The 19,244-nt window shown below is 35.6% G+C and overlaps 1 protein-coding gene across 3 annotated transcripts in view; it reads left to right on the top strand.

Moving 5' to 3' along the window:
- Positions 1-19,244, top strand: part of Pfas (phosphoribosylformylglycinamidine synthase) — a 54,566-nt gene that overhangs the window by 4,046 nt on the left and 31,276 nt on the right. For all 3 annotated transcript variants that reach the window (XM_068366508.1, XM_068366507.1, XM_068366509.1), the window contains exons 2-18: positions 1,516-1,674; positions 3,181-3,327; positions 3,803-3,944; positions 4,295-4,445; positions 4,638-4,774; positions 7,019-7,137; positions 7,966-8,106; positions 8,240-8,352; positions 10,068-10,226; positions 10,334-10,441; positions 10,710-10,783; positions 11,413-11,566; positions 11,723-11,946; positions 12,739-12,861; positions 13,458-13,589; positions 14,822-14,926; positions 15,310-15,435. In XM_068366508.1, the coding sequence (XP_068222609.1) occupies positions 1,538-1,674; positions 3,181-3,327; positions 3,803-3,944; positions 4,295-4,445; positions 4,638-4,774; positions 7,019-7,137; positions 7,966-8,106; positions 8,240-8,352; positions 10,068-10,226; positions 10,334-10,441; positions 10,710-10,783; positions 11,413-11,566; positions 11,723-11,946; positions 12,739-12,861; positions 13,458-13,589; positions 14,822-14,926; positions 15,310-15,435 (2,292 nt within the window). In that variant the 5' untranslated portion in view covers positions 1,516-1,537. The remainder of the gene's footprint in view (positions 1-1,515; positions 1,675-3,180; positions 3,328-3,802; positions 3,945-4,294; positions 4,446-4,637; positions 4,775-7,018; positions 7,138-7,965; positions 8,107-8,239; positions 8,353-10,067; positions 10,227-10,333; positions 10,442-10,709; positions 10,784-11,412; positions 11,567-11,722; positions 11,947-12,738; positions 12,862-13,457; positions 13,590-14,821; positions 14,927-15,309; positions 15,436-19,244) is intronic.

Genomic DNA, 19,244 nt, shown 5'->3' with positions numbered 1-19,244 from the left:
CATGTTCTTTGTCATATCTGAGGTTTGGCCATTTTTATCAACACGCTAACCACTGCGGATTGGTGATGGTGAGACACTTTAGTCTGATCGCTCACAGCAAACCAACCTAGTATGGATGGCACTGACTAGTACAGCTTAGCTGATCATGGCGATACACAAACCCTTTCACCTCGTTAAGGACAACCCAGAGAAGCTATATACGTCTACCTTATATGGAAACGTCGTCGTAAATTTTGCTGGTACAACCGTAGAGATGATGGCGATTGGAATACTTGGCATGGATAAAGGTGCAGTTAAAGAAAGAATATTGGGAAACTGATACCACAAATTGTGATCTCCAATGTTCAGTTAAGATTATGATGTGGTAAACACATTAAAGGTTTAAAGACCACTCGTGAATGACAGAGGCAAGGGACAGTGACATTGCCCTATCAAGCAGGACAATGCCCTAGAGACTGACCACATATACATATGATCAGCGACCAAGAACCCCCCTCCACCCAAGCTAGGACCAAGGAGGGCCAGGCAGTAGCTGCTGATGACTCAGTAGATAGACCTAGAGGCTCCGCCACCCCCCCCCCATCCTTAGCTCACAAGAACGGTAAGGTTGCAGCAACCAAAGAAACTAACGAGTTTAAGCAGGACTCGAACCTCAATCTGGCGTTCACCAGTCAGGGACGTTACCACATCGGCCACCACAACTTCAAGTCACTCACCAAGATAAAGGAGAGGATAAACAGGATATTTCAGAATCCTGTTGCATGTGGACTGTCCATAATCATTATAAAATTTAATTCGTAAATTCGAAATTCCCGATAATGATGATAAAGTTGTAATGGGGAACGTATGACACGTGACAGATACTGTGTTCACTTGCTTCTACTGTCAGAAATATGGTCATAATGAGAAGGAATCCGAGTTTAGGCAGGATAGCAAATTCTGCGAAAAAAATGTGCTGGTGATCATGAAACGAAAGAATGTTCATTAGGATTTCGCTAAGTGTACTGTACGTATTAACTGTTTAAGGTGAATTCTGGATGCTGCAAAGCTTTGGGTGTGGAGTTGAACAGCGTAGCATTAAATATAGATCACAAAGTTAAACACTTAGTTTGAACGAAAGTATATAATAACTTTTTTCTTAGGGAAGACTTTTTTTATTTGATATAATGTAACTGCTCGCTGACAATTAAAATTCATATACACTTTTCCTTCAGATGTGGACAGCTATGTTCATGTTCTGGAAGACAGTTGCTAAAAGATAACAGAAAATGTAATAGCGCAGTGCTTCCTTTATAAGAGACATTTCTGTCATTTTCCGTTGATTTCTTACATTTCTATGTTGTCTTAGTATTAATTAGTCTCTCTTAAGTCATTTATGCAACTTAAAATGTCTACAATACATTATAATATAAGTGAAGTTATTGTCCAAATCTTATCAAATAAAATTTACTGGATATATTCTATGAAAACCAAGTTTTGGGTATGCGTGCTAACTTTTCTAAAATCTATTTTCAGTTAACTGTCTGGCACTATCAAAATGTCGTTAATAGCACTGTACAGGGAGGTTGCAAATACTAAAAGAACTCAAGGACTGAAGAAGGCATTTCCCCAAATCACTGATGTTCAAGAAGAAATTTGTTTCTACACTCAGACTTCAAATGACATTGGTGAATGGTAAGTTGATAAAATGAAATTACATTTTGTCAGTACTAATAATGTTTTTACATACTTACTGCAGGCAGCATGCATAGTGGATTTAGCAATTAAAATCACTACGAATTTATAATTATGGATTTAACGAAGCAGTTAATTTACAATTTTTTTGTGGGATGTCTTTTGTTAATTTAAAAAGATGGGTTATAATTTTATTCAATACTTACGGGGTAAGTAAATTGGATAATTTAAACGGGCAATACTTCAACAATTAAAAGACAATTAGGAATACATTCTAAAATAGATTTTTATATACATATCAGTATGACCGACATTAAAACCTAAAACACATAGGTAAGTCCTGGGAACTAAAAATATCGTGAAAAGGGGCTAAATATTTGTAAAAAAAAAAAATTATTTGACAATACAGTATATAAAGAATTTCCTGGAAACCCTACAGGATATCTGTATTTATGTAATCTGGCATGACCACTTTTATGATATTGTAGTAGTTTAAAGAATGCTCTCTCATCACAATAGCTTTAAACAATCAACTACCAAATATCAATACTGTAGCACAAGTACGTCCTCACCAAAATGCATTTTCTTTTGCTCTTGTAACATCTGAATATGTCCAGGGATAAAATAAATTTGAATTTATCTTCAATACTTTCTAATATTTAATTTACGTGTTAAGATTCTTAACAATCATGGGGCTGGTCATCCAGCAATAATAATTTTTATGTTGTATTTTACTGTTGACAATGACTGCATCAACAGCTCAGGAATGTAAAAAAAACTTTCATCACTTGCACTGGCAACACGAATCCAGGAAAATTAGTCACTTAACATCGGCTCATGAATGGAGAGGCAAGGGACAATGACATTGCACTATCAAGCAGGACAATGCCCTAGAGACTGACCATATATACATATGATCAGCGTCCAAGCCCCCTATCCACCCAAGTAGGACCAAGGAGGAGCAGGCAATGGCTGCTGATGGCTCAGCAGAAACGTATACCTATAGGCTCCCCCAATCCCCCTTCCTTATCTCACAAGGATGGTGAGGTTGCAGTGACCAAAGAAACTAACAAGTTTGAACGGGACTCGAACCCCAGTCTGACGTTCACCAGTCAGAGACATTACCACATCAGCCACCAAACCCAACACCCATTTGAATTTTCCAATAGCCTTTAAAACATAGACATAATTACTTACTATGGCTTGTATAGCTTACAGATCAATTATACATATGTTGAGCATTTTAACTTTCAATAACTTATCTTTATGTTTATTCTTTTCATCTGTAAGAAATTAGCATGAGCATACTGCATCATAAAATTACATTTATAATTTCATAATTAATATTTTGTTTTCATATAAAAGTTGTCTCAAAATTAAGAAGCTTGTGTCTTTGTACTGTACTGAATCTATAAATCTCAAACAGAAAGCTTGACTTCGGGCATTGCTTTTAAAGTACCGATAAACCTAATGATGAAAATCATGGCTACCTTTCTCTCTTTTCAGGGACAGCGTGGAACACTTACAAAGCGTCCTTAGTGGGAACATCAGAAGCATCTTGGGAGACCCATGGTTAAAAGAATATGGTTTGCGTAAGAAATCCCAGTTATGCACCCAGAGTCCAGCCGAAACCTTAATAGAGATTGGTCCTAGGTATGTAAGAAGCAAGATATGTTTGCACTCTTCCTAATGAAAAAAAGAAAAAAAAAAGATTACTACTGTATATACTGAATACATAAAGCACAAATCATTGCTTTCCTAGAGCCTATCATTTTGGGAAACAGTATGATAGACTAAGATCTTATCACCCCAATAGATTTGCCCTCCAAAGCTGTGAGAGTACTCCCCCCAAAGTTTAGTAATTTATGCTGTACCTTAAATTTCTTACTTGTCCTCTTCAATACTCATTTTCAACAATTACCTCATTGTTCAGTTCTACTTTTCAGATAAAACATTCTATCTTAATTTGATTTCTGATTCACCTTTTATTTATCATTCTGAAATTTCTGTGACTACTTATTACTCCATCCTTATTAATTTTTGTGCATTTGCAGTTTATTATTCTCACACAAAACCTTTTACATTTACTGGCCTTTTTTTCTAACTGTTCCTGATCTCTTCTTTTCAGACTTAACTTCACAACAGCCTGGGGAACAAATGCTGTGAGCATATTTCGTGCTGCTGGGATGACAACAGTACTTAGGGTGGAAAAGTCTCATCGCTATATGATTAAAGCTTCAGTAGAAATTTCAAGTGAAACGCGGAAAGAAGTTAGTTTAAAATCTATAGTACCTGCAATTCATAGTTCTAAAATGTTCAAATTTGGAATTTTTTCTCAAAGAAGTTTAAAGAGACCAGGAAGTAAATACTGTACAGTAACTAAATGTAATTGTCTTGATACCATGTATTTAAGCTGGAATAAGAAATTTAGTAGATACAGTAAATTTGATTGCAAAATTTGTAAAATTGCAATAAATTTGTTAAATTTACTTCCTTGGGGCTTTTCAATTCTAGTACCAAAATTAATAACCAGTGATTATCATTAGATTAACTCCAATATGACATACTACATAATATTATGTAACTGCCATTACAGTACCATTTAATTACTTATTTCTAGATAGTGATGAAGCTTCATGATCCTATGACAGAACAAGAATATAAAGAACCCCTAAAATCATTTGGCGTAGAACAGCAGCCTGAAAAGTGGTTTCAGATAGACGTGATGGAACGTGGCAGAAAGGCTCTGGAAGAAGCTAATAGGAATATGGGTAATTCTTAAGTATTTAGATTTGACATTAAACTGTGATTGTTAATGATCCTTAAAAATGGCTTAAAAGAAATAGATTTTATTTAAATTTTCAAGCAGAATAGTTTTTGATATATTACTTGTATCAAAATGAATAACATCTAAGATGTAATCATCAAATATTAATATAAAAAATCTCGTCTATTATCCATAGGTTTAGCTTTTGATGACTGGGATCTAGATTACTACACTGAAGTTTTTAAAGAAAAAGTACAGCGAAACCCAACTACCGTTGAACTCTTTGATTTAGCTCAGTCTAATTCAGAGCATTCAAGGCACTGGTTTTTTAAGGTACGTACAATTTGTGGCATTAAGACTACAAAATTCTTATCTATGGTGTTTTAAAAAAGACACTTAAAAGTAATGCATTTTTTAAAAATATTTTTTTATAAGAGAGCTATATTATCCTTTATCTTATCGTAATATGATTTTTGGTACAGGTAGTAAATACTCTTTTTCCCTATACCAAAGCTTACTGATAGCTTTGGTATAAGGAAAAGAGCATTTACTTCATTTCCCTTCACCCCTAAATGCATCATACAGGTATTCATAAGTTAGATACCCTGAACAAAAGTCATATTCAGACAGCAAAGACTAAAGAACCAAAAAATCATTGCTCATTACCCCATAATGGCAGATAATTTCATTTTTTTCTAGAGACAAAAGAATAAAAGATAAAAGGTTACAATTATAGGACTCGGCAGTTTAAGAAATAGTAGTACAGTACTAGATTGACTAATATTCTTTTTAAGTTACACTAACAACTAAACCTGGTCCATTATTCTTGGTGAAAGTTAGCTATTGAAGTCGAGCAGTCTCCTTATTGCTGTTGCTGCATTTTAGTACAGTCATGAAACCTGTGAAAGTTGGACTACACTTCTATTAAAATGGAAACGGGTATTGTCAACTATTGCATTCAGCTGAATGTTGAACCAATCTTGCTGAGGCAAAAGAGGAGCTATGAGGGTCATCATCTTGATTGTTAATGATCACAGCCTTGTTAGGACCCATATGATGAGACTGAAGGGGGCAAAGGCATAAATTCCTAAACCATGCTATGATTCATTGCACTTGTCTCCAGTATACTGCATCTGGTTGGGTTTAGCAATAAACCAACAGTTTGTTATTTATAAAGAGTGTGTAGCATTTGACAAGTGGAGTATCCCTTGATCACCAAAGTGCCCTACACGTACAGGACTGATATTCACGGATCATTCCAACGAAGAGACTTTTAATTTCCTGCTTAAGACTTTGGCTTTGGCCCATACAAAGATTTCTAAGATCAAATAGCACAATGACCCGAGTGGCTCGTTGATTCCAAAAGCAATGGCATTTATATTACTGGCCATGATCTCGACAATTCTGCTTTCAAAGGATGTCCTGTTATATTGAAAGCTAAGAAAAATAGCCTTGAACTATATAACAAGTTGATGAGAAGCTGCTGTTCCAACTAGGTCTTATAACTCTTTGCTTTAAAATCAGGAATTGAGCTCCCCATCTTTGAGTTGATGTGTTGGAAAAAATAAAAAAAGTTTGGTCACTGTACTACCACCATTGAAAACCTAGCAAAACATGTCACTTCAACTGGATAATACTGTATTCAGGCAATCATGTCACCCTCTAAGAATTGGTAAGCTGGAACTTAAGGGAACAAATCAAGCTGTTGTGAAACACTAGTTTTCCCAATGATACCAGATGGGTAGTGGTTGGGGACATGTGTGAAACTTCTGTAAAAATGGCTATTCTCTGAATCCTTTCTTTTGAAAGCCAAACAACTTCCTGTTTGTATTAAACCAAAACTTAATAAATTGCCTTTGTCCATAGAATCTAGTCTGATTTACTCTAATACACCAGCAACCAAGGATAGTGAAAGATTAAAGTGCGGAGATGTTCTGTTGCAGATCCTTTATTGACAATACGAACAACCAGATAAATCCAGACTTTTAAGCCTGTGAAATTTTGAGTGGACTGAGGTAATTTACTGACCTACTGACCTTATCCTTTAGGACTAAGATTAAGCCATTGTAAAGGCTCAAAGATACCTGTCTCACCACCCACTGACCTTTTTTCTAATGGCCTTGACCTTTGAACTGAATGGTTGTGGGTACAAAAGTAAAAATCAACTGCTTTAGATAACTATGGGTTTTGCACTTAAGAAAAGCAGGTCAATATCTGTTGGAAATTAGTAACCATACTCTTGGCTTTCATGCACTTCCAAGCTCTTCAGATTCTTGAGAGATTTTACCCTGACTGGAGGAAATGCTGTTAGTAGTGAGGGAACATCATTGTTATATGTGCCTCCTCTTCTCGTAGGTGACTTGACTAAATTTTAGTCCTGGTGGCTGTAGAGGTTAATTACTTGTATAATTCTTTGACTATGGATTAATTTTTGTACAAGAAATTTCATCCCAAACAGCAAAAGATAATGTAAAAACCATGATGTTGATAACAATGATGGTGATGAAGGCTTAAAGCATTACTTAATGTGAATACTTATAATGTAAAAATTTTAATCATTATTCTACCATTTTACAGGGAGATTACACCATTGATGGAGAACCTCTCAAACAGTCATTACTTGATATGGTGATATCTACAAACAATCATCCCAACACCAATAAAAATAATGTCATTGCATTTTCTGATAATTCTAGGTGAGTCACATTTGATTATTTGTAGTAATTCTTCAGTTGTCATAATCTGATGATATTGAAGAAATATTATGATAACATTTTAACATTTTTAAATTTGGTATAATATACTGTAGTATAATATGTTAATTTTGAGTGACAAAAAAATTACTATGACATTTTGTTATGTATCTATAAGATTAAGATATTATTGCCCTGTGGCCCTTTTATTAGGATAAGAAATGCACATATCTCACACACTTTTTTGTTTGGACTGTATAAATAATTTACTAGATCTTTTTCCACTATAAAAAGCATCCTTTCAAAACTGACGTTATATAATAGTTTTATTTCTTATATAAAGGAGGTAAATTTATGTAATATGGTAATTCTCAAGACAATATCTTTTTCTTTCTTCTGTGTTGAAAAGCTCTCTACATGTTGTGATTTAGCACATTAGTCAAGATATCAGTAGTATTCACACACTTTGATCACTTTTATCCTTATGCTGTGGTGCCCTCAATTATTCAATGAACAACATGGACTTTTACTAATCAGATTTTGCTAACAGATCCCTTTTTTTAGCATTCATTTCCTGAATCTCCATAAGCAGTACAGATGGAATAAATTATAAAACATACATGGTATGAATTATTTTTCTAAGATTCATGTGAATAATTTTTATAAGGAATATATATTATGTACAGTATTACTTAATTAGAGGTCCCCTTTTTTGTTTTTGTATCATTTGTTGATGTCAGCTACCCCCCAAAATTGGGGGAAGTGCCTTGGTATATGTATGTATGTATGTTTGTGTATTACTTAATTACGGTATATGTATTCTTTTTACAGTGGGATAAAAGGGTGGAAAACAACTGCCCTTACTGTGAGTAACCCTGTTAAAGCATCAAGCTTTGTGCAGAAAACAACTATGCGTCATTTGATCTTTACTGCGGAAACTCACAATTTCCCTACTGGTGTTGCTCCTTTCAGGTAAGAAAAGTATATGTACTGTATATTTTATTTTTAGAACATTTACAAATACAGTACTGTACTCTGTTTTTATTATGAGTTATAATTTAACTAGGAAATAGGTTATCTAAAATTAAAAATGTTATTGATACAGTGGAGCTACAACTGGAACTGGTGGTCGTATAAGGGATGTACAGGCTGTTGGGCGTGGAGGTCATGTAATTGCTGGCACTGCTGGCTACTGCTTTGGTAATTTACGTATACCAGGTAAGTCTCTTTCAAGGTTTTTTAAGTGATTTATACAGAAGCTGTAATTTAATGAAGTAACTGAATAAGTGTAAAACTATTTCCATTAGTTTAATAATAAATTTAATGTGTTTGCTATTTGATTATGTCATGTCTTCGAGAGCTCTAAACACACCGATTTATCTTAACTTGAGTACCAGTACTTCCTTTTTATATACAAAAACCATTCACGTGCACTTCAGCTATAAATCTCGGCATTTTATAGATGCAACTTATCAAACCCTCATTGCTCTTTGTAAGTCTTTTAACTGTGCTTTAGGTCTGTACAGAAGAACAGGTCTTGTATACGCTCAACAATTCTAGAACAAACAATTATGGCCCCTTTGACTTCTCTGCCAGCTTCAGAGATCAATGTTAGTGGTAGCTCATAAGAGGTGGCATGATATTCAAAACAACAAAGTAATAGAAAACTTTATACAGTACTCTAAAAAAAGGATATCTATTTTGAATAAAAATTTAATTCTTTCATACCTATACATGCTAAGTATGAAACTAGAATAAGCTAGGTAACATATATATATTGGAATACTGTACAGTCAGCCCTCCATCATCACAGGGGCTAGGTAACAAAGATACCCATGATGAGCTAAAAACCTCGTAATATTGATGGCCTAGGTTAAGTAAACTCAGAAACTCCCGGAAACCAATGACGACTTCCTCTGATAGGTCGAACACCCTAAATAACTCACTGTACTGTACCACATTTTTTTCACAAGGTTTCGATCATGTTATTATGGTTTATATTAGATTACAAAGGCAATTGTACATTTCTAACACAGCTTCAGAACAAGGTACGGCAACTCATAACATGTACAGTACGTCATCACTACAACACCCCATGTAAAAGTAACAAAAAACACTGCTGCTCGTAACTATCAATACTCAATGAAGCTGTAGCATATATGACTGTAATATGTGTACAGTACTATCACTACAGTATAGCTTAATTAGCTAAGATGAGACAACACATCACTCATAAGCGATCACTGTCTTGGTCTTGATGAGGTCACGTCGCAACCCAATTAGTTCTTCACCTAATACTTAGCCAGTAATTCATTTTGTATACTAGACAGTACTGTAAATACAGTACACTGTTAGTAGTTCTTTTTCAATGAACGTATGAATATCCTAAGATAATTAACAGTAAACATACGATAAAAAAGAATGACAGTTCACATACACCAGTCAACATTTACAAAGTATGTGCAGTGAAATTTTGTGATGCACAATACAATCCTTTAGGTACAGTAGTATAGTTTAGGTGTAAATAGAAACATACAGTAGGCAGTACATAACAAATCCTAAATTAACACTTGTGGGAGATGTTTTTGTGATGGACACTGGGAGAGTGAAATAAAGTAGTCAGTCTGAGAAGTGGCATTGCTCAGGAGGGAAACAGTGCAAAGGCTAGGTGGAAAGAAGTGAGGATGATTTGAAAATGTTATGGTGCTAACAGCAGTCCTAATCGCAAGGTCCACTAAGAATCAAAACTTTATTTGGAATATTACGCAGATCTCAATACTGTACAGTACTATATCGGGAATATCGAAACTGCAACGATAAAATCCGCAATGACAGAGGGTTGACTGTACTGTAAAGGATCTTACTTTAGATTCCGAATATCATGTCAAATCTTTCATATATTATGATACACCAGTTTTGTTTTACATTCACAGGTTATTTATGTCCTTGGGAGCTTGATGTGTCTTACCCACCAAACTTTGCATCACCACTTGAAGTTGCCATAGAAGCATCAAATGGTGCTTCAGATTATGGCAATAAATTTGGAGAGCCTGTGATTTCAGGGTTTGCTCGCTCCTGTGGCCTTCTAATAGGTAAGCAATATTCTTTATCATATTGTGACTTGTATCTGATAATTTAGACAGAACTTTATACCCTACAATGTAGATGAAAATGAAGTGAACCCCAATTTTATTTACAGGTGATGCTAATAATCAAGAGCGAAGAGAATGGGTAAAACCAATCATGTTTAGCGGAGGGATTGGAACACTAGATGATGAAATGATCTCAAAATTACCACCCAAAAAAGGTAAGTTATTCAATAGATTATTTAGAATTTCTTAACTTTGGTAGGAATTAATGAATGCTTTAATCTGGAACTACAGTACTAATATTATGGCATTATGTTTCTGAGGGAGGGTGAATTATCTTAAGAGTTGGTAGGAATTCCTATAACTAGTGCTTTCCTATACATAGTTTATGTATATTCATTTCAGTAACATATTCATCATCATAAACTATTTAATCAATTCCCTTTTTAGTATGAAATTTGTAAAACAGCTGTCTTGTTTTTTTAGGCTTCCTTGTTTCGAAGATTGGTGGGCCAGCATACAGAATAGGAGTTGGGGGAGGTGCAGCTTCATCTGTACAGGTATGTTATCGATTCAGTCTTGGTAGCTTAGTGGATAACGTTTCCAACTCACAATTAGTAGGTTGGAAATATGAGCTATTCAATGACCAAAAGTTTTCACTAGTTTTCACAATCTCACTATCCCACTTGGGGAATTGGGGATTTGGGGGCAGGCTTATAGGTCTATCTACGGAGTAATCTGTAGCCATTGCCTGGTCTTCCCTAGTCCTAGCTTGGGTGGAGATAGGACTTAGGCATTGATCAAATACAGTACGTGTATTGTTGGTCTTGGGACATTGTTCCATTTCTTGCCTCTGCCACTGATAAGTATTAAAATGAAAAGAGAGTTCAAAATGATGGTTTAGCTTTAGAAACAAATTCATGTCATTTTTATTGGAACATGAGCGTGTTCAGCAAGCCCAGAGACCCGAAGACTATCGCAATGTTAGTATGCATCATCTCAAATTTTGATAGTGCATTAGTACATGTATGTTTTACATTAAATGAACTTATGCAAAGAATCCTATAATTGACTCTTATTTGGCAAATATTTTAAATTTCCTTTCCACTTGTTCTGAAAAAAATATACTGAAATTCCAAGATTGGAAAAAGGAGTGTAATAAATAATTTCATTTTGAATCAAATTTTAGGTACAAGGAGATAACACTGCAACAAGAGATTTAGGTGCAGTTCAACGAGGCGATGCTGAAATGGGACAAAAGCTCAACCGTGTGATTCGAGGGTGTCTGGAAATGGAGCGGAACCCAATTCTTTCAATTCATGACCAAGGAGCAGGTGGAAATGGTAAATTTATAAGTTATACTGTAACTAAAAGTGGTGATAGCTAGTTTCAGCCACTTTAATTTTCTTATTAATTTCCTTTAATTTTGTTATACCTTTGGGTTCTTTCGTTGGCAATCTGCACTTATGCATGTACCAATATCTTTATATTTTTCTCAGCAAATGTGTTGAAAGAACTGATGGAAGGTGCTGGTGGAGATATATACAGTAAATCTTTTAGTGTGGGAGATCCCAGTCTGTCAACATTAGAAATCTGGGGGGCAGAGTATCAAGAATCAAATGCCATCCTTATTCCTGATGATCAACTTGGTGATCTGGAGTCTCTTGCTGAACGTGAGAGGTGCCCCATTGATACTGTTGGTGTTATCACTGGGGATCAAAAGGTAAGACATACAGTATAATTTATACTGTTGTGCTATTTATTTTCTGCTACATAAAATATCTGTAGAATATGAACCTCTTGTTTGGTGCTCAATATCTTTTGATCATTTTCTAATATACCGTACCCTAAAATTATTGGTTGACTGGACACACTTAACAAAAATTAATCATGAGAATTAGTCCATTATTTTTGTATTTAGTCTTGTTAAATGATGTAATACTTCTAACGTAAAATATTCATAGAATTCAAGGATTTTTTTTGATTCAGTATAGTGCTGTGGTCATATTCTCAGTATCTAAACCTTGAGTTCTTATTCATTCACGAGTTTAGGGGTGGGTATTAAGAATTACAGGTATAGGCTATGAATCTATTTTTAGCATTCTAATAGTGAACTGATAATTCTTATTGCCTAAGTACAATGTAAATCACATTACACATAACATAGCATCCTTGATTATTTTTGTAGGTCGTAATTTTCTTTTTTTTTTTTCTTATATGAGAGATGTGACTTTACTGTAGGTATATTCATAATCTGCATTGTTTTATAGCCAGTATGATTCATTGACAGTAAAGAATGATAAAGTTGTGCTATATTCAGTTAAAACTTTTAAAGTTTTATGGCTACTCCTTCTGCATGTGTGCTGCTCTAAAATTAATTAGAACTTTTTCCTTTTGTAAGTTAAGTGTGAGTCTTTTAACTGTACACTCCTGATATAAATTGTATGAACTGCAATTTTATGTTATGAATATATAGTAATTAATATGCAACCTAAAATCATAATGAAATAAACAGGTACGACTGATTGAAGAGAAACTGGATATCAAGTCTTCCTTAGAGTGCCCTCGGAAAGCAACAACCAAGATGAATCCAGTTGATTTAGAATTAGATTTAGTCTTAGGAAGTATGCCAAAAAAGGTAAATAATAAAGTTTTAATTTTTTTATCTTTAAGCATTAAAGCTTTTTTCCTTTTTCAATGGTTTCTTTATTTCTTAAATACACATGATATCCTGTACAGCAGTGTATTTAAGAAATGGATAAACTTACATTGAATTTTGTTTACTTCAACAAAATGAAATATTACACCAAAGAAAGTTCTTTCACGCTAATTCATCCTCTCCATCTGTTTACATTTTTACGTCGTTCCATTTACAGTACTGTATATCTTACTATATTTCCTATTTGAATTTCTATCAAGCCTAGGCTTTATCAATAAATTCCTTCCTTCCATGGTTTCCTAAGCATTCGTACATCTATATCTACCATTTCCCTGATTGACTGCTAATTTACTTGATCTGATCAACGAGGTGAATTACGACAGCAAAGTCTAAGCACATTAAATACCAATTTGTTCAATATTTAAAAAAATATTTTCAAAAGCTCAATTGCACCTCAAGTGACATTAAGTAAATGGTAAGAATTGTGAGTTACAGTATTTATCAAAAGTTACTTATATATCGAGAAAGTTATAAGGTAACTCAGGCTTCATGAAATGATCTTTATTATTCCACAGAAATTCCACTGGACCAAGTCTCGTGCCAATGTAGCGCCATTAAAACTTCGAGGGGATCTGACTGTCATGGAAGCATTAAAACTAGTGTTGATGCTTCCAGGAGTTGCAAGCAAGCGTTATTTGACAAATAAGGTAACAAAATTAAATATTAAACAAGTAATAATGCATGCTTTGAAAATCATACATACAGTACTGTACTGAAAATTTCATGTTACAGAAAGAAAATTTCAAACTTTCAGCATCGTTATTTATTCTCGGAGGAAGGCAACATATATACACATGCTATGGTGGCAATAATCCTATTTGGATGTAAAATAATGCTGATTGATCCTCCTAATTTGATTTGTGAAAGAATTTATGTTCCCTGGCACTTGTACAACACAAAAATCATTGCTGTATCATAAGTCTATTGCTATGAACATGCACTAATGGGTGATGAGAGATTCATCCTCATATTTTTCTAATCTTCAATTAAATCAGCACCAGAACATACTCTGCCCTGTGGCTTCACTTTTTCAGTTTTTTTTTTTTTAACAACCCTAGAATTCTTTATCCTATTCTTTTAAGTAATCTCAAGTAAACTCTTATAGTCTGTGTATCCAATTATTAGTTGTTATGGTAGATGTCATTGGTAATGTCATCGCAGAGAAGAAATGTTCCGACATTCATGCATTCTTTAGAGTTTATACTCGGTAAAGTTTGCTCTTAGCAAAGCCACAAACTGAGAAAAATAATGACAGAATTGAGGGGCCATTATGAACAAAAATGGGTATCTATCATCCATGAGAAATTGATATCTTTTGAAAAATTATGAGTCTTCAATTACTATAAACAAAGTAATAGCCTTTGGTAAGGAAACACTGTGCATTAGGAAATATAAAAGAATATTTCAGAATTATATTCTTGAATAATTAGTTTCAATAGGTAAGGATTTTTGCAGTATCAGCGTAATAGAAACTGATATTACAAAATAATGTTTGTTTTGTATAATATTATCTCTCTTAACCCTTTTACCCCCAGGCTCTTTGGAAATTTCCAACCCTTAACCCCCAGGGGGTTATTTTTTTCCCAGCACATTTTGCAGTATATTTTTTTTAAGTTGCTCTAATAGCCTTAATTTTTGTCATAGAGAGGTCAGGTTGGTCTCATTCTCTTGAAAAATGCCTGAATTTTCTCAAAAAATTATCAAAAATATGAAAAAAAAATTTTATAGCATTTTTTTTGCAAGGACGTACCGGTACGTCCATGGGGGTAAAGGGGTGGGTTTTGTGAAACGTACCAGTACATCCTTTGGGGGTAAAAGGGTTAAGGAATGTTTTCATCCTTATGATAGATTTAAAAATTATTACTTTAATCATGTACAGGTTGACAGATCAGTTACAGGACTAGTAGCCCAGCAACAATGTGTAGGTCCTCTTCATACACCTGTTGCAGATGTGGCAGTGATAGCTCACTCTTACTTCCATAAGGTATGTAAGTGTAATTTGTGATAGCAATATTTGGATATTTCCATAAACTTGAACTGAAGGTGGTTTCTAAAAAATCTAATAAAATCTAGTAGTGGTGAAGAGATTGCCTTGTTTAATTATGAGTTTAAAGAAATTACTCAGGATACTATTTACTGTAGTGCTATTATTATAAAAGTTCTACTTGTATCAGATTTAAGGTAACTGATATACTGTAATAACTGAACCACTATATAAATGAATGGTCTTTACTGTATATAATTTGGCAAGAAAAATTACATAATGATAAGTAAATCTTTAGCTAAGCGAGGATATTGGTCTTGAATATTTTTGTCTGTACAGTTTACAATTAGAGTACAGGACTTTATTTAGATAATCAATTCCAGGAAGGTGGTGCTACAAGCATAGGAGAGCAACCTATGAAAATCCTAGCAAACCCATCTGCAGGAGCCCGAATGACAGTTCTTGAAGCCCTTTCTAATCTTGCGGCCTCTCCAATAACCGACATTAAGGTATGTACACAGTAAGTTAATTGAAATTATATTTCATTAAAACCAAATTTAAAGCATATCCAAAATCTAACAAAGACCGTCAAAAAGGAATCTCATGGTTATTTTATTTTTCAAAGAACAAAAAGGAAAATTTATGAAATACTTGTACAATAGAAAGGAAATGTATCATGAATAGAGAAAGAATTAAGAATAGAAGATTTATTAGAGAACAATCATTTACACATTAAGTAAAAAGCAGATACGGAAATAATAAATGTAACCTGAGGTGGACATTGGATGCTCTCTCTCTCTCTCTCTCTCTCTCTCTCTCTCTCTCTCTCTCTCTCTCTCTCTCTCTCTCTCTCTCTCTCTCAAGAAGAAAAGAGCTAATGAAGCTCACTACTATCTAAGGTTGAGAGCTTGTTAATAGCTTGAGTGGTTCATTATCATCCCAACTGTAATCAACTAGCCTAGCCTGCTCTCGATTTTCACCGGAACTATATATTAGATTGATTTTATGTATGGATGGAACTCCCAATCTGGTCAGCTATGATCTGAACATATCTCTTTATGAAAGGACTATAATTACCCAGAAATAACTCCCCTGACCAATTTACGTAGGAATTACCAATATACACAGGAGAAGACATCTTTTATGATTGCTAAGAGCCCAAATAACACAACCCAATCTGGAGGAGGTAGACAAAGAGTCAACTATACATGGGGTCGTCGAGAAAACAAAGACAACACATCTATGGTATACCTAAGGCAAGGCTATTGCCATTAACTACTAGATTGTCTCAGTACTGTATTAGAAGCCTAGGCTTATTGAAAGGAAATAAACTGGGAAATTTTTAGTTTTTGGATAAACTTCAATACAAGCCAGGACCAAGAAAGAAGCGATATGAGCATCATAGGATGTTCTTAGAAATAATAGGGAACTTATTCTTGACAATATACAGAAAACTGTTATTATTTACCCATAAATTACGAGCTTATATAGTAAACAATAAAAGCAAAAGTGTATGGAATATAAGGCTGAATTCCATAGCATTATTAATTTCCAGCTTTTCCAGCAGTCAATCTTGAGAAACCACTACCACTAATGTAGCCATCACAGGAATTTAGGCATTAAATATGCATCTCAAACATTTGGTCCTTCAAACATAATATTTAGAACTACAGTAACCCCAATTCCCAGAGTAGTTGAAATAATATCACGAGCTGAAGAGTGCCCATTTTGGGTAGCAAATAATTCCTCAATGTTTTTGTGCTTTTATTGGTGACAAGCCATAAATTGTCAAAGTCACTTTCTACAATGCAAAATTCAAATGGCTCGAAAACCCATGGAAATAGTTTTTTTTTTAATAATTTAATTATTTGTGTAAAGAGATTTATATGATTATCACAATTTTTCTTTTATGTTGTAGTTTATTTAAAATGATATTTTAATTATAAAATAAATTTTTGAATATACTTACCCGGTGAATATATAATAGCTGAGCCTCCGGCGGCTCGACAGAAAAACACAAAAACTCGCGAGCGATCGCTATGAAGGTTGCGGGTGTGCCCACTAGCGCCAACTATCGGCCAGATACTGCATATACATGTAAACAGACCCAATTCTTCTCATCCCGCTGGGTCTCTATCGGGGAGGAAGGGGGGGCCTTTAATTTATATATTCACCGGGTAAGTATATTCAAAAATTTATTTTATAATTAAAATATCATTTTTAAATATTTAACTTAGCCGGTGAATATATAATAGCTGATTCACACCCATGGTGGTGGGTAGAGACCAGAGTTAATTAAGTTTACAGCGTATATGCTTAGAGTTTTTGACAGTTATATCATAACAAAACCCAAATATATATAGGTACCTGGTAAGGAAGTTGACTTAGACGATTACTCTGCCTTGTTAGTCTGTCTTCCTCACGAAGCCCAGCGATCCTCTTGGGATGCTGAAAGACTCCCAGGAGCTGAAGTATCAAGGGCTGCAACCCATACAACAGGACCTCATCAAACCCCTAATCTGGGCGCTCTCAAGAAATGACATTTGACCACCCGCCAAATCAAAAAAGGATGCGAAAGGCTTCTTAGCCTTCCGTACAACCCAATTAAAAAAACATTTCAAGAGCAGATTAAAAGGATATTGGAATTAAGGGAATGTAGTGGTAGAACCCTTACCCACTACTGCACTCGCTGTAACGAATGGACCCAGTGTGTAGCAGTCCTCGTAAAGAGTCTGGACATCTTTTAAGTAAAATGACGCGAATACCGACTTGCTTCTCCAAACGGTCGCGTCCATAATACTTTGCAGAGATCTATTTTGCTTAAAGGCCACGGAAGTTGCTATAGCTCTTACTTCGTGCGTCTTAACCTTAAGCAAGCATCGGTCTTTTTCATTCAAGTGAGAATGAGCCTCTCGTATTAAAAATCTGATAAAATATGACAAAGCATTCTTTGACATAGGCAATGATGGTTTCTTAACTGAGCACCATAATGCCTCAGATCCACCTCGTAAGGACTTAGTACGAGCTAAGTAGAACTTAAGAGCTCTAACTGGACACAGCACTCTTTCAAGTTCGTTGCCTACGATCTCTGACAGGCAAGGTATATCAAAAGGACGAGAAGGCAGTTCATTTTTTTTTGGCCAGGAAACCAAGTTGAAGTGAACATGTGGCTTTTTCTGTAGAAAAGCCGATGTTCTTACTGAAGGCATGAATTTCACTGACCCTTTTAGCCGAAGCCAAGCACACTAGGAAAAGCGTCTTGAGGGTGAGATCCTTCAGGGAGGCTGAATGTAATGGCTCAAACCTGTCTGACATGAGGAACCTTAGGACCACGTCTAAGTTCCATCCAGGAGTTGCCAAACGACGTTCCTTAGAGGTCTCGAAAGACTTAAGGAGATCTTGGAGATCTTTATTGTTGGAAAGATCTAAGCCTCTATGACGAAAGACCGAAGCCAACATGCTCCTGTAGCCCTTAATCGTGGGAGCTGAGAGGGAGCGAACATTTCTCAGATGTAAAAGAAAATCTCCGATTTGGGCTACAGAGGTACTGGAAGAGGACACAGATGCTGACTTGCACCAGTCTCGAAAGACTTCCCACTTCGACTGGTATACTCTGATGGTAGAAGCTCTCCTAGCTCTCGCAATCGCACTGGCTGCCTCCTTCGAAAAGCCTCGAGCTCTTGAGAGTCTCTCGATAGTCTGAAGGCAGTCAGACGAAGAGCGGGGAGCTTTGATGAACATTCTTTACGTGGGGCTGACGTAAGAGATCTACCCTTAGAGGAAGACTTCTTGGAATGTCTACCAGCCATTGAAGTACCTCGGTGAACCACTCTCTCGCGGGCCAGAGGGGAGCAACCAACGTCAACCTTGTCCCTTCGTGAGAGGCGAACTTCTGCAGTACCTTGTTGACTATCTTGAATGGTGGGAATGCATATAAGTCCAGATGAGACCAATCCAGTAGAAACGCGTCTATGTGGATTGCTTCTGGATCTGGGACTGGTGAGCAATAGATTGGTAACCTTTTGGTCAACGAGGTGGCAAAGAGGTCTATGGTGGGTTGACCCCAAGTAGCCCAAAGACTCTTGCACACGTCCTTGTGGAGGGTCCATTCCGTGGGTATCACCTGACCCCTCCGACTGAGACAGTCTGCCAAGACGTTCAAGTCCCCCTGGATGAATCTCGTCAACAGGGAGATGCCTCGATTTCTTGACCATATGAGAAGGTCCCTTGCGATCTCGTACAGCGTGAGGGAGTGTGTGCCTCCTTGCTTGGAGATGTACGCCAAAGCTGTGGTGTTGTCTGAGTTGACCTCTACCAC

The sequence above is a fragment of the Palaemon carinicauda genome, chromosome 44 (genome assembly GCF_036898095.1).
Source record: "Palaemon carinicauda isolate YSFRI2023 chromosome 44, ASM3689809v2, whole genome shotgun sequence".
NCBI lineage: Eukaryota > Metazoa > Arthropoda > Malacostraca > Decapoda > Palaemonidae > Palaemon > Palaemon carinicauda.
The sequence above is the reverse complement of the archived record's forward strand: the minus strand, read 5'-3'. Positions and strand labels throughout refer to the sequence as shown.